Raw genomic sequence first — 16606 nt, 5'->3', positions numbered from 1 at the left:
AGGAGCATGAAAGCTTTTTCACTTGAAACTTTATTTTTTTTGTGCCCAGAATTTTAAAGTGAAATTTGACCTATACTAAAGTGTTTTTAAGATTAAAGCATAAAAGGTATAAAAGGTATATTTGTTTGAAACAGGGCTGCCTTTTTATCAAATTATCCTATCATCTTTGGATCACTCATATCTTGTTTGCTTGTTCTATAGGCTCTACTACTTAGTTTTTCACGATCTATGTATTTTATACCCAAATACGAGTAATGTTTGATTAACTAACTGGCAAAGAGGTCCAAGCTAATTGTGAGGCATCTTCATTTTGCTTTGCAAAATCCAGGGGGGAAAAACAAAAAAGCATTCCACTAAAATGCCTTGTGTTATTTTTAATACCTTTCATTTTCAAAATACTTCTATAGATCAAATACTAATCTAAAGTCTTAATCAACAGTTTTACTTTTAAAGATAAATGACAGTGTGGAGGATAACAGTATACTGGGCTTTCAATCCTGAATATTCACTATCGTCATTTTAATGTGCATACGGGGACAAAGTATTCCCGAGGCTGATATATATACACCAGCAATTTACAAAAGTACTATGAATTAAGCAACCCATAAGTGCCTGTCCCAGTATTCATACATTACTGACTAATCTCTTTCTATAATCTCTTTGCAGTATTATTCCACAGTAATGGAACAGCAAGTAAATGGACAGTTAATAGAGCCTCTGCAGATATTTCCGAGAGGTAATGTTGAACAAATTCTAATCAACAATGATTATTTCAGTAAACTGTTTCATCAACAGTTATGTTTTCCAAAGGTTTAAATGCACATAACATGATGTTTAGCTCTTAATTTGAAAAAGCAAAAACAAAAACAAATCACAAAAGAAGTATTCATTATTGTGGGGATTGCAGACTATATTATAGTTATGGCAGAGAAAATATCTAATTTACTAGAGTAAATTAAACTAACTAGATTGTTTTTTGTTTTTGAAGTACATATTTACATTCGCTTAAAGAACACTTGGGAGGTCTACATGGTTTCTAAACCAAGGGAAATGAATGACTTTAATTTTGGGTATTTATAAATTGTGACTCATGATGATAGTCAAGGCTGCTGTTGCGGAGAAAGCTTTCAGCTAGAACAGAAGCCAAGGTTTACCAAGGACTTGAGGAGAGAATTTTTGGTAGAATGTTTGGAGCTTGTTTTTTTAGGGTGGGTTTTCTAAATAAAGGAAAGTTCTCATAAATGGAAATTGTTAAGTCTCCAAAAATATAAGCTGATTAAGGTAAGACTTGGTGAATCACTTGGTCAAATAATTTGCGTTTTTCCCTTTTAGGTTTGTCATTACTAGCCTTATATCAGATATGATTGTTCACCTGTATATAAACGTTCCCTCAAAATTTGAATAATGGAGAAAAAGAGCAGTTTAATTATATAAACCATTAAGTCTTCCATTATACACTGCCCCACTTGGAATCCATGTTTTCTAACTGATGGAACAGATACGGAAATTCTCTAAGTAACTCTTCTAGAAATAACTTAATTGAAATAATTAAAAGTTAAACTTACCTTCGTTAACTGATACTGTACAAATAATCATGGTACGAGTTTTCCAATTAAACATTCTAGACTTTCATTACTTATAACACTCTGAAGTTTGAATGGCTCAATTAACTAGTAGACTCTTGATTTGCACTGATAAAGTCTCCAAAGGCAGGTGACTCGGCCAGCCCACAAGATCTGGATTCAAGAGCCGTGCTGCTCTTCTGGCAATAATGTAGGAGGTGGGATTGGGAGTACTTAGTAAATTATTAATAATAACTTATTAAAGAGCTAAGTAAATAAAATTGGGCCATTGACATTGTGTCTAAAACAAGAATTACGATTAATCTAATTCTATTGTACTTGAGGACTAAAAACTGAAAGAAATGTTGCCATTTTTGTATATTAGTCTAATAATAAGGATGCAGATTGTTTTTTTTAATATTTTTAGTGACTGGAAAACTTGGTCAAGTTTCAACATTGCTTCTGTACAAAGAATATTTTCTCTTTTGCGAGCAGTGTTGTCAGTGTTACTCTGTATACCATTGTGCCCCCTCCCATGATAATAACAACCATTTTCAGACATCTGCTCTGTTCCGGTACTAATATTGCTGTGTTATTCTTTATAATTCTCCCAACAGTTTTGCCTATTAGATATTATCGCTTTCATTGTATAAGTAAGAATATTGAAGCTCAGGGAGGTTTAGTCATTTCAGAATCACACAGCTTATAGTGGGTAGTGTACCCTTTGAATAAGAATTTTGTTTATAATATGATTTGCTGAAAGTAGAAGGGCGGTTTTCCTCTCTTGGGGATGGTGACTTCAGGATGCACAGTGGTCCAGCGTTCAACATATCTTCAAGGCTGTCCCACAATACGGCCTGTAACAAAACTCACCTGCCTCGAACTCCTAGTAGTAGAATTGTTTACCTTTGTGCCAAGAAATTGGGAAAGCCCCCACATCTGCAGGTGGCATGTACCCAGGCCACCTGGGTGGTGTTTGTGCTGGGAAAGTTAAAGTTCTAATGAGGTTGTCTAAAACGGTGAAACATGTCAGCAGAGCCCGTGGTGGATCCATGTGTGCTAAATGTGTCTATGACAGGATCAGGCGTGCTTTCCTCATTGAGGAGCAGAAAATTGCTGTGAAAGTACTGAAGGCACTTCAGAAAGCTTTTTTTTTTTAAGAAGTTTTTTGAATAATAAAAGTAATTAAAAGGCTAAAAAAAAAAGAAAAGAAAAGAAAGTAGAAGGGCATACAAGTAAAATATTAATGGTGTGCATGGGTAAAGTTTGAAAAGGTTTGTAGGAGTGTGGAGAAGAGTGAGCTAGGGACAAGATACTGAAAAGAAGAAAATAAATTTCTAACACAGAACTGATTAGACTCCAATAAATTATTAAATAAAGTCCTTCCCTGCCAAATTTAAATTTTAAAAATATGAGACTTAGTTACTCTACCCCCATGGGTTTGTGTAGGTTGTTTTTTTATGCTATTGTACAACTCTTTAGTTTTTTGTAGTCTTGCTTTTTGCTTACTTATGTACATCGCATTTAGATAAATGAGATTAAACAAACTTATACAATTAGTATATAGACATATTGGGTATATTAACTGAGTCTATGTAGTTGGTTAGAGACCATCAGAACTTAGATTCTGTGTTCAGGCCCCATGTTAAGAATTTCTGGACTGAATAAGTGAGAAAGATGGGAGATAAAGTTTCTGTCCTAGTACCAGATGTTCTCTTCATTCCAAATAGGACAATTGTTTTGGATGGTAACTCCCAGCTCATGGCTAGAAGTCCTCTCTGTTGTTAAAAAAAAAAGTTATATATTAATAATTATGAAAATTTACCAGCTTTATAATAACTTCTGACTCTACAACTTAGGAAGTATGGGGTTACTAGGCTTTTTGTTTTGTTTTGTTTTTTAATTTATCTTTATTGTTGAAAGTATTACATATGTCCCTTTTATTCCCATATTGCCCCCTCCACCCTACCCCCACCCTCACCCAGCTCTACCATACTATTGTCTGTGTCCATGGGTTATCAGATTTTCAGTCAGAAAGGTTTGAAACTGAGGAATGAGGCAGATGTTAAAAGATAAGATTGGATGTCTGTCTCTATTTGCGTAGTTAGCCTCTTATTAAATAAAGCTTATGAATGTACTGAGTACTTTGTAGAAATATTCTGATATGTTGTCTTAGGAAGTATTAATGATCCCTGAAGGACCAACCATCAAATCTATGTGACTGTTGTTTTGTTCAAAATTTTAATTTCCATTTTAAGGAAAGAAGATTTGGAGTCTTACTTCTAATGTATTTTGGGAAAAAATTTCTTTATTAAGGTTTAGATATATTTTCTAGGAAAATAACAATAAATACTTGAAGTATATAAATTTAAAGCTACTGATGTGCTTTGTAATTATTACTCGTATTATTATTATTAAACAGCTGTATTTCTTGTTGTCAAAAAAAGGAAAAATACATGTACATCTGAGAGAGGAAAAAAAAAATCAAATTCATCCTTCCTCAAACAATCTATCAAAATTGACAGCCCCTTAACATATAATATGTAGGGCACTGTAGTTTTCAGATGGAAGCAGCCTATAGCACAGGCAGGAAGCTTTTCTATTTTTAACATTTGATGAAGAAGCATTAGCTGAATTGGAAAAATACTAACCTCTAACTCAGTGTGGTGTCAGGAAATTAATATTATTTTTCTTGGCACAGATTTATTTTTAGACTTAAATATTAGCATATGTCAAGATTTGCAAGAAACATAATAAAATTAGTGATGTCTCTGTATTTTAATAAATTTGATTGCTTATTGCTGTGCATACTTGAACATTCCATCTTTGAATTTCTAACAATCATTTTGGCTTTAAAAAAAACGCTTCTTCTACTCCTCTGTCTCCCTCTACCCCCACCCTTCCCCCCAAAAAAACCTAGCTATTTTCAAAGTAGTTTAAGTGATAGCAGATATACAAGGTAGTAGAGTGAGGACAGATTGCAGAAATTTGAATTATGAAAGGAATGTAATCATTTTAGCTCAGTTAACTTGATTTTTATATGTTTTAAGCAGAAATTGGAATTTATATAAGGTGGTGTCAGAAAGCTCTTTGCATTTATAAATGCTCACTCCTGCAAGTTAAAAACCCTGGTTCATAATTCCCACTTTGGGTCTTGGGAGCCACTTTTCAATCATTTCTCTCTGCTAATTTTGGTGTCACCCTCATTTCTTTTTAAACGATTCATTTTGAGCAAATTTGTAAATGGCCCTGATGTGTTCTACAATTTAGTCAATTACTGTTTCAGCCTGCAAGCCTCCTGGGGAACGGAACATACATGGCCTGAAGGTACGAATTTCAATAATTGTTTCAGTAAAGTTAGATGGATTTGTAATGCTGTGTTCCACTTATTGAAATGTCAAATAAAACTGCACTTTCTCAAGCTCTGACAAGCAATCTTTTTTTTTTTCCTTTTTTAAAATGGGAGGTGGAGGGGGATTCATCCGTAGTATTTGCTTAATATGTGTATATATTTGGATACAAGGATTTTATTGCTATATATTTTATTATTTGGAATTGTTTTGTTGGTCTATTTCTGCAGAATGAGCCTGGATATTGGTCTCCACAAAGATTTATTTGGGTGAAAATATAGACTTCATTTCAGTGATTAATAAAGCACATAAGCATAATGCTCACAGAATACCCCCTCTTCTTTTGACATATTATGCTAGAAACATATATCTACTTAATGTCTTTTCATTGTTCTGTACATTTCAAATTCTGGATTTCTGTTTTAAGGCTTTACATTTGAAGGAAAATTTAGCTTTTAGGTTTAAACATTTTATAATTCATTACTTGAACTTGATTTTTTGTCAATATGGACCATTCTACAGTGTTCTGCTTAGTTTTAGAACTGAAAAAAGAACTGAAGATGAACCTCAGCTTGAGGTTCACCAACGTATTCTTAATGTACTTTTTTGAACATAGGAGTCTTGGGTTTTTGTATATGAAACAGAACAAAACAGTAAATGGAATTTTTGCTCTAGAAGTAAATTCAATTCTAGACAATGAATTGAAAAAAAAATTCCTATTTATCTCTTTTTTTTCTCAGCACTATTTAAGTATTTGAATGGTGACAGTTGTAGAGTATTACGTAATATACAGTTTGTATAGTTCTGTAACCTATATACTAAATAGACTCCAACCATGGGTCTGTCTAGCATCAAACTAATTAACCTTCATAGTGAAATGAGAAATTTGTGGCAAATTATAGGTTAATTAGAACTGTATCCTCAGTACGTAAAACTGATCAAGATTCTTTCTTTACTTGTAGGTGAATACCCGGGCCGGACCCTCTCAACACAGCAGCCCAGCAGTCTCAGAGGTACTTCCAAGCAATAGGTGAGAGCAAGCAAGTGAAGCATGTCCATGAGCATGATTATCTACAGAGTTGGGAGTGGGGAAGAGGTGCATGGGATATCACCTCTTTTCTATAAAACAAAAAAAAAAAATCTGTATTTTTTTTTTTTTTTTTTTTTTTGGTCTTATAGAAGAAATTTGACCAGTTAGGTTTTCCCAGCTCCGTGGTCGGCAAACTGCGGCTCGTGAACCACATGCGGCTCTTTGGCCCCTTGAGTGTGGCTCTTCCACAAAATACCACAGCCTGGGCGAGTCTATTTTGAAGAAGTGGCATCAGAAGAAGTTTAAGTTTAAAAAATTTGGCTTTCAAAATAAATTTCAATCATTGTACTGTTGATATTTGGCTCTGTTGACTAATGAGTTTGCCAACCACTGCCTTAGCTAGCCACATATCAACCAAAGAGAAAGGACCTCATAGGCAGAGATGAAATTCAGCATGTTAAACTGTTAATTTTGATCTATGGAATGGTTTTCCTTCAATTACCAAATTATACAGAAAATTTAGTGCCTTTGACTATTTCATGCCTTGATGATCTGGTTTATAAATTGTTTAATGCTTTTTTTTTTTCTTGCTTGTACATCTTTTAGCAGTATCATTATCTATTAACATCTTAACCAGAAAGAGACAAGGAAAGAGTAAAGTGATAAAACTTAAATTGACCAGTCATGTTGTTCATTTTTGTATCTTTGGTTGCACAGGAGATTGAAACTATTTTGGAAGGAAGATAATTTTCATCAACTCATGCTCACATTGCCCCACACTGTGACGGGTACTAGAGACTTGAGCCTTTCAAAGTGTTTTTCTGACAGGCTTGAGAACTTCCAGAATACCACAGTGCTCAAGTAGAAGGAGTGACCTGCTTAGGTTGATAGAATTCTAGGTCATCTTTGTTACACTAGTACATTCAGTTATTTAGCTAGAAAACGTATTGTACATACATACCTCAGAGATATTATGGGTTCTATTCTAGACCACCACAATAAAGGAAATAATGCAATGGAGCAACTCACATGAATATTTTGGTTTTCTGGTGCATATAAAAGTTATGTTTACACTATAATGTAGTCTATTAAGTGTGTAGTAGCATTATGGCTAAAAAATATACATACCTTAATTTAAAAATACTTTATTGCTTCAAAAAGATAACATCATCTGAGCCTGCAGCAAGTCCTAATCTTTTTACTGGTGGTGGTTCTTATCTTGATGCTCACAGCTGTTGACTGATCCGAGTGGTGGATGTTGAAGGTTGGGGTGGCTGTGGCAATTTCTTAAAATTAGACAGCAGTGAATTTTACCACATCATCCTCTCACAAATGATTTCTCTGTAGCATGTGATACTGTTTGATAGCATTTTACCAACAGTAGAACTTCTTTCAAAATTGGAGTGAGTTATCTCAAACTCTGCCAGCTAACATTATGCAATATTCTAAATCTTTTTTGTTATTTCAACAATCTTCACATCATCTTTAACAGGAGTAGATTCTATCTCAATAAACCACATCCATAAGGAACAACTCCTCATTTGTTTAAGTTTTATCATGAAATTGCAGCAATTCATTCCCATCTTAGGTTCCACTTTAAATTCTAAGTTCCACTTTAAGTTCTCTTGCTATTTCCACTACATCTGCAGTTACTTTCCCCAGTGAAGTCTTGAACCCCTAAAAGTCATCCATGAAGATTGGATTCAACTTCTTCTAAACTCTTATTAAAATTGATATTTTGACCTCTTCCCATATATCATGAATGTTATTAATGACATCTAGAATGATGAATTATTTCCAGAAGGTTTTCAATGTACTTTGTCCAGATCCATCAGAGGAATCACTATCTATGGCAGCCTTACAAAATGTATTTCTTGAATAAGATTTAAAAGTCATGATTATTCTTTGGTCCATGGGCTGCAGAATGGATGTTGTGTTAGCAGACATGAAAACAACATTAATCTCATTGTACATCTTTGTCAGAGCTCTTGGGTGATAGGGCACAGTGTCAATGAGCAGTAATATAGGGAGGGATTTTTTTTTTGGGGGGGGGGCACAGTAGGTTTCAACTTTAGTAGGCTAAAAAAATATTCAGTAAAATATGTTGTAATCAGGCATGATGTTATCCAGGCTTTGGTTATCCATTTATGGAGTACAGACAGAGTAGATTTAGCATAATTGTTAAGAGCCCTAGTACTTTAACAATGGTAAATGAGCACTGGCTTCAACTTAAGCTCACTGCATTATTTCCTAAAAAGAGGTCAGCCTGTCCTTTGAAGCTTTGAAGTTTTCATTGACTCTGTCTCCTGAACACGTAAAGACCATTATAGGGTTATTAATTGGTCTAATTTCAATATTGTTGTATGTAAGAGAATGGGGAGGCTGGAGGAGAGAGACAAACACATAGGGAATGGCCAGTCAGTGGAGCAGTCAGAGCACAAACATTTATTAAGTTTGCTAGATTATATAGATGCAGTTTATGGCTCCCCAAAACAATTACAATAGTGACATCCAAGATCACTGATTACAGATCACCCTAACAAATAATAAAAAAATTTTTTTGAATGTTGCAAGAATTTCTAAAATATTGCAAGAATTACTAAAATGTGACTCAAACACAAAGTGAGTAAATGCTATTAGAAAAATAGCGCTGTAGATTTGCTTGGTGCAAGGTTGCTGCAAACCTTTACTTTGTGAAAAACGTAGTACCTGCAGAGTAAAATAAGGCAGAGTACAATAAAATGAGATATGCCTGAATTTTAAGATGATCCAGAGAAGGTGATTGCTCTGTGTGTATGTATTCACATCAGTGACTGACAAACCAACATCAAACCAAAAGAGAACCCTTCCTTTCTGTGCCCATGTTTTTCTGGGTTTAAGGCTAGAGCCAGTATTTGCACAGCCCTCTATCAGTTGAGATGTAGTTTAGGCTTCTACTTTCCTTTGCATAGCTTTACTCCCCCTCTTAACCCTGAGTCTTGGAGGTTTTTTTGTTTGTTTGTTTGTTTGTTTGTTTGCTTGCCAGGGAACTTTACTGTAGGTAATTTAAAGTCTCTGCTGACTCTGTCTTTACTCCTGTTCCCTTCCCAAAGTCACTTCTTGATTGTAGTGTCATTATATCTACCCACCAACTTTCCTGCTACAAACATACTACTCTTAAAGTATGGTTCCTTCTTAAGCACTTCATTCTGTCTTAAAATACAGCCTGGTTATTCACCAGTTAGTCATCTGTCTTGTGATCATGGAGTAGATTTCTTAGTTCTCATCCAGGGCTTGACCGTGCCAGGCAGTGCTTTGTAGCTTCTCTCTTCCTACTTGTTGGGCACGTGAACCATGGTCCTACAGAGTGGAGGCATGGGGACTGAGGGTCACTCATTACACTCGACTCATAAAGGTCAGTGCATTTAATTACTACCACTACTTGCAGAAAAGGTATTTACACAGGCTGACCATGAGCCTTGAGAAAAAAAACCAAGACTTTTCTTGGTGTTTTAGGTCAAATTTTGTCATTTTATAAAGAGAAGATAGAGTTGAAAAAGATGGCAAGACAGAGAAGAAGCAAAATAAATTTTCAGTTCTCTCAGATTTGGTTTTAGCATGAGTGAATTAACTTGGTTTTTTAAAAAAGTATCATTTATACTCAGAGTATTATAAAATCTTTGGGTTGGACAGAGTGTCTGATCTAGTGGTTCTCAGCCTTTTGTTGTAGCATCTTCCCTTAGGGTATGACAGCCTCCCAAATCATAACAGTTTGCTCCAGTAGTGATTTCTATTATGGGGGCAATGCAACTTGAACAAGTCCTGCAGGTGATTTTAATATGCCACCTTGGCATGGCCTTGTTCTGTGCCTCATGTTGATAACTAAACAATTTTATCGAGTGTCTTCAGTTCATTAGGTTCTGTCCTACACATTAGGAATACAATGTGGCCTTTATCCTTTAGAGCTTGCTATCTTGTAAGCACACAGCCCTTACAAGATATTGGTGCTGAGTTGAGGGGAGGTATAGAGAGAGAGGAAAAGAGCAATAGGGGTGATGGGCAGAAAGGAGATAGACAGGAGCCAGGTCACGTGTTTGAATTTTCCTCTCAGTGTTAGCGGACTTTCAGTAGGAGAGTGCCCTGGCCAGCTCTGTGTTTATGAGACACTCTGCCTATGGTGTGGAGAATGAGAGGAGAAGCCCCAGTCTAAGCCTACTCTCCTTAGATGCTTGACTTCTGCTTGCCAGGTGATCATCCGGATTCTTCCTGAACATCTCTATGGCAGGACTGTTCTTTATTCACCAAGGCAGCCTCTTCCGTTTTCATGTAGCTCAATCTCAGAACACTCTTTTTCATGAACCGAGATTTGTCTCCCTTTACTACCCACTCAAAGATTTGGTTTACCCATAGAACAGGGCTGTTCTCTCTTCTAGATGATAACTCGCCAGTCGTCTTCCCTCTAAACATACTTCTCTGACATTTCCGATATCAGTGAATTCTCCCATATCTACTCAGCTGCTTCCGCCAGATGACCTGCCAGTCATCCTGCACAGCCTCTCTCAGCCCCACATGCAGTCATTCCCTACCTCTGAATCATCCTGGGGTCTTGTCTACTTGCCAGCATCCCTGTTGCTAATAAAGGTTGTTCAGGGTCTGGATCATTGCTACAGCCTCCCAATAGTTTCCTCCCTCCAGTCTTGCCCCATTGAAGTCCCTCCTGCACACTGTGGTCAGAATTATCTTGCTGATGTGAGTTCTAAGCCCATCATTCCCTATTTTACTGCTTCTCACAAACTTCAAGGAGAAGTGTGCCCTCACGGCAGGTGAGCAGTGGCCTTTTACAAGTGGGTCCTCTGCCCATTCTGACCCCCAGCCTGCCCCTTTGCCCCATCTTATTCGACATTCTAGGTCTGCTGGTAAAATGTGTGAAATGTGCCCTTAATGGATCACGTTTCCTCTCACTACTGGGGTTTTCACCTCCCTGCCTCTTTCCTGCTTTGCTCCTCTTTTAATCCCCTTCCTCACCTTCAGTCTGGCTAATTTTGGTCATCTTTGAGGAACAAAACTGTTACCTTCTAAAAACCATCCCTGATTATTACCCAATTCCTGGTCTATACCAGGTACCCCTTCTATGAATTCCCATAATCCCCCTGTGCTTGCCTTACTATAAGAGCACGTTGTATTATAATCTCTGTCCCCTGTAAATTCTGTACTCTTTGAGGACAGAGACTATAACTTATTCATTGTCTAATTCCTGGCATAATTCTTGGGATATAGGAGATAGTCAGTAATGCTTGAATGAATGAATGAATGAATGAACACACTAATTTAGATTCCCTTTAAGTCTTTTTTTTCTGGATTAAATTCTCCCAATTCATTCATCTTTTTATTAAAACCTTTTTTTTTTAAACTGATTTTTCAGAGAGAGAGAGATAGAGGAAGGAAGAGGGAAAAAGATAGAAGCATGGATGAGAGAGAAACATCTATCGGCTGCCTCCTGCATGCCCCCTACTGGGGATGCAGTTCTGGGCATGTGCCCTGACCTGGAATCTAACCAGTGACTTCTTGATTCATGGATCAGTGCTCAATCACTGAGCCACACTGGCCAGGATTATTCAGGCTTTATGACATTATTTCTAGTCTTCTCACCTTTTTACTCTTCTTTGGATGCCTCAGTGTCCCTCTGAAAGTGTCATAACTAGGTTATAATTGTATCACATTTAAATTTTAAAAAGACTTTAAAAATGATTTTTAAAAGTCACCGTGACCAGATAGATAAATAAAATATTGAGTAGACTGGGCCACAAAGAAAATTTCAGGATACACAGATATATATTTTTTTAATATATTTTATTGATTTTTTTCACAGAGAGGAAGAGAGAGGGATAGAGTGTGAGAAACATCGATGAGAGAGAGTCATCGATCAGCTGCCTCTTGCACACTCCCTACTGGGGATGTGCCCGCAACCAAGGTACATGTCCTTGACCAGAATCGAACCCGGGTCCTTTCAATCAGCAGGCCGACGCTCTATCCACTGAGCCAAACCGGTTTCGGCTAGATATAATTTTTGACCAGACAAAGCTAGTAGCCAGATATTGGCATAATGAATGAAATCAGCTTTTTCCTCTGTTACTCTCTACGCATGAATCCATCTTTGCCTTAGGAGGGTGGCTGTTTGTTAAATTGAGTTTACTAATCCACATGGTGTTCCTAGGCCATAATCCCAACATCTTGGTTTTTGCCTTCTATAAAATTAGAATGATTAGATTTTCTATCTACCTCTGGTGTTAGAAGATTGATGAAGTTGTATTAAGGGGTCACGTTTTGTTTCTTAGATGAAAGGTATTTTGTAAATGCAATGAATCAAAATGTTATTATTTCAAGTTGCATAATAAAATGGAGTATCTGTGGAGAAACATTGCCTGAGCATTCTTAGGTTATTTCAGTTTTTACAAAAAATTGCAGCTATTAAATTGGGAGTCATCTATGGGAATAGAACAATCTAAATGTTTTTCAGAGGGAAAAAGTATGTGTTAAGAGAGAGAGAGATTGACTTAGAGCAAGGTTTAATTTTTTAAATATAAATTAGGAGTAACTATATCCCACAGGCCAGTCTTCCTAAATGAATGCATAGTTATTGTTAGGATTAAATCAGGATAATAAGTAATAGCATTTAGCACAGTGCCTGGTGTGTGTGTGGTCATCACTTAGTAAATGTTAGTTGCTGTTTTTTAATTTTTTTTAACTGGACTGATTTTAGGCAGTTACTTATTTTTTTTTTATATATGTTTCAGCTTTTGGTTCCATCCTACAAAATTCGTTACTGGTGCTTCAGTGCATGAATTCTTAGATTTGGGAGGATATTGTTCAACTTTGGAACCCTTGGTTGAGGTCATGTTTTATAAAATCAGGGGAAAGTAGAGACTAAAGCTTCATAGTCTTTATTTGACCATAGCAAAAGTTTAAGAAGTATTTAGAAGAAAGACTGTTTATTACTTAGAATAGTGAGTGTGTGTGTGTCTGTGTGTGTGTCCAACATATAATAATAGCCAGAACAATTATCACTATCAAACACATGTCAAGTCACTGGGCTAGATTCAAGGGTGCAAAGGGAATGGAATATATAGATTCCTAGTATGCATTCTCAGGGATCTTTCAGTTTTGGGGCAGGTGTGGTAGGTTGAATGACATCTGTCTACGCAGATGACTAACACTGGGAGAAGAGTTACTTTGGAAATTGAAGTTCAGAGAGAATAAATAACCTGTCCCAGAGTACACAGCTAGTGAGTACCAGGATTTATTTCCACTACACATATGCTTCCCAGGAAGTGAATTTTAACTCTAATGATAGTGAAAGATCAGGATTTAAATCAGCTTTTCTTTTGAAATTCTGTAACCTTTGTTTGATGGGAACATTCTAAGAGTACATTATTAAGTACTTTGTATTTAGCAGATAAAGAGTCCACATAAAATAGGCATTGAAAGGCTACCCAAAGGCAGCAGAACTAAGCCAAAAAAAAGTCACAGAAGTAGTCTACAATATTCTATCTTCATTTTGACTGGAGGCCTCTTTATTGATTTAAATTATTAATAGTATTGCAGTCACTTTATTATAATTTCTTTTTTTTAAATACATTTTATTGATTTATTTACAGAGAGGGATAGAGAGTTAGAAATATCAATGAGAGAGAACCATCGATCAGCTGCCTCTTGCACCACCCCTACTGGGGATGTGCCCGCAACCAAGGTACATGCCCTTGACCGGAATCGAACCCGGGACCTTTCAGTCTGCAGGCCGACGCTCTATCCACTGAGCCAAACCGGTTTCGGCTGCAGTCACTTTATTAATGAATAGTTTTGCCATTTGGCCAGTTACTTTTGAAAAAATATTATACAAGGAGAAGGATGTACAGAGTATAGTCTCTGTATATATGTTTTTACTCTGGAATTTTCAGTGGTGTTCAAAGATGTCGATGATCTTGCCATTAAAAATTATCTTTTCCCTTTCCAGCTTAAAGAAGTCTTCTGCTGAACTGAAAAAAATATTAGCCAATGGCCAGGTAGGTGTCATTGTTAATGTTTTCAGATAATAGTAACTTATTACTGTCTAGTTTTTGTATCCATAAACTTAACAAACAGATAAAAGAATCCATGAATGCCTTCTTGTCATAAATGAATTACATGGCTTAATTTGATTGGCAGAACAATTTGCAGCACGTTTTTCAAACTGTGCTAATGGGTTTCACTCCCGGCAGATTGAAGTACCATGCACACACCCTGCTGCCTTCTCAGTTTAAAAAAAGTTAATCAGTTCTGAACAAGTGTGTCAACCCCTGGGTTGTCGGAATGGCCCTGTATCCTGAGGTGACTGTTTCTTTCATTATCTTTGGGGAGAAAAAATAAACCAAACTGTTACTTTCTCACAGTAGCGCACTTCTTTTGTACCGAAACTCGCTTTTCAGAGAAATAGAATAACAGCAGATCTTTGGCATTTAAAATTCCAAGGCTTTAGGGGCTCTGGTTTGCCTAGTAGCCGACTGGCCATCTTAAAGCCGCATGACCTAACCCAGCCAGAGAGGGGCAAACGGGCCTGCAGGCCACTTATTTCTCACTAATTTTGATTCAAGCAAATGGACACATCTGAAATAGTATAGTGCTTTTAAACATACATTGGTAAATTAAGCTACCTACAGGGTCCTCGATTCTTCAATAGCAACATAAATGTGTTTTAATGTTTGCTATAGAGGAAGCCCTTTGATAGCCTTGGAGGCAGGCGCCTGTCCATTGCGATTAAGCCTGCCTATTAGGCTCTATTGACTGAGACATCTGTGTCACTGCAAATAAAAGACTCTTATTGATTTTCTTAACTGCTGTTCACTTCCCGTCCATGTTTCGAAGGCTGAAATCTTAATTATCTCAGATGCTTATTCAGTGCCTTCACACACTGACCTCTCCAAGCCTCATTGGCATTTCATGAATCAAGTACTTGTAGTGGAGCATGTCAAGAAGACAAAGCTGGGTCCTCATGCTTGTCCTTTAATATCACCTGTAACTTTACGGCCTAATAGATGGGTGTGCCTTAAAACGGCGACTGCTCGGATGGTGCTCCTGGAAGCCAGCCGTGTTTAGTGCACAATCCCTTGAATACAGTTGGAAAAAGTAAGCTGATCTGGTTTTAACATCTGATCGTCATCCAGAATGCGTGGATTCTAGTCCTTATACATTGCATATACATACAGCGAAGATGAATCTGGTGTTGTAGGTGTATTCTTTATAAATTTCAGATCATATTTATCTAATATTTTGAACTTTAAGCAGTCAGGGAATGGCTTAGATTGAGGTTCACATGTGTGTCCCTCTGGTGCCCTGTGTGTGTTCAGAATCAGTATGAAACCAACCTGACTGAAAGCACAGCCTAGGATATTTACTTTGTTTTCTCCCTGGGATATTTATGTATCTTCAACATCTTGTTACTAATTGTAATTTATGTATGAGTCGCTTGTGTTCTTCAGCTGGAAAATATACTTCAAAATTGACATAAATTAAGAAGCTTTAACTACATTTGTTCAACCCAGGCAATGGAAAATAACCTGTCATAGATTCCCCTTTCAGAAATGAAAAACAGTTTATTTCCACTGCAAAAATAAACATCCAGAAATGTTGCTTGTGTTTTGACAGCAAACCTAGCGCCATAAATATCGTAGTGGTCTCAGTTATGAGGTTCCCTTCAGTGGAAGATTGTCACGACAGTGGTTTTTGAGGCTTAAAGATTGGATTGCTTTTCCTTGGGAATGTGATCACCCCACATTAAACAGTCTGGTGTTTTCTTTCTCTTAAGGATAAGCCTTCTTTATATTTACTTTCATTCATAAAAACAAACACAATTGGAAGTCTTCAAAAATTCCTCCTCCTTCTACCAATTCCTCAATTCCTTGATGCTGTATGGTAACTAAAGAGTGAGTGAGATTGCACTGCAGCGAGGTAATGTGCACAGTTGTGGGCATCAATAAATTTCTGGGCTGAATAGTGACACCCCTTGATATGGAAGATGTAAGTCACATTTAACGATACTTTAACACTTGAGCATAGTTTTTTATTTTAGTGGTTTATGCTCTCAAGCATTAATAATGATTTGCCTTCCTACTAGCCTCCACTTAGATTTAATAAGGAATTCATATTAATCATTAAAAGAAAGGGACATGATTCTTCAAGATAATCAAATATTGACAGGTTAGAAATAGCTTTCTGCCTGGGTTCATTGATATAGGTTATGTGATATAAATATTTATTTCTTTTCTGTCACTCAGAGTAAATGCCACCAATTGATTCAGCATTGATATAGTGTCAACAGTTCATAAGAAACATTTGACTGGCTTGTATTTTCCGATTAGTCTCTGCTCTATAAAGTGGGATTTACTAAATCTCTCCAATTGTCTGCTCATAGAGTGTGACTGCTTTCTGAAACCATTATTGCTTCGATTTGTGAAGCAAAGGTCTAGTGATAGGACTAGTTTCTGTCAGACCTTTACATATAAAATAAGGATTAATTGAGCATTTTTATTTTAATGATTTATAAGCGATAGATACTGATTCTTCTTAACACAGACAGACAATAAACAAAGAATATTTTCTTTGCTGATTCATAATTGAACTCCACTTCATTTTCCCCATTAATTTTATTAATA

At 36.5% G+C, this 16606-nt stretch overlaps 1 protein-coding gene across 12 annotated transcripts in view; it reads left to right on the top strand.

Annotated features, from left to right (window-relative positions):
* Positions 1-16606, top strand: part of MAP2K5 (mitogen-activated protein kinase kinase 5) — a 242176-nt gene that overhangs the window by 38147 nt on the left and 187423 nt on the right. For all 12 annotated transcript variants that reach the window (XR_004987983.2, XM_036437910.2, XM_036437900.2 and 9 more), the window contains exons 4-7: positions 667-736; positions 4849-4889; positions 5875-5942; positions 13933-13981. Coding sequence is in view for 11 of the 12 variants with exons in the window: in XM_036437910.2 (XP_036293803.1) it covers positions 667-736; positions 4849-4889; positions 5875-5942; positions 13933-13981 (228 nt within the window). In the remaining variant the exon portion in view is untranslated. The remainder of the gene's footprint in view (positions 1-666; positions 737-4848; positions 4890-5874; positions 5943-13932; positions 13982-16606) is intronic.

Source organism: Pipistrellus kuhlii, unplaced genomic scaffold (genome assembly GCF_014108245.1).
Source record: "Pipistrellus kuhlii isolate mPipKuh1 unplaced genomic scaffold, mPipKuh1.p scaffold_m20_p_1, whole genome shotgun sequence".
NCBI classification, from domain to species: domain Eukaryota; kingdom Metazoa; phylum Chordata; class Mammalia; order Chiroptera; family Vespertilionidae; genus Pipistrellus; species Pipistrellus kuhlii.
Note: the sequence above shows the minus strand (reverse complement) of the source record. Positions and strands in the feature narration are given on the sequence as shown.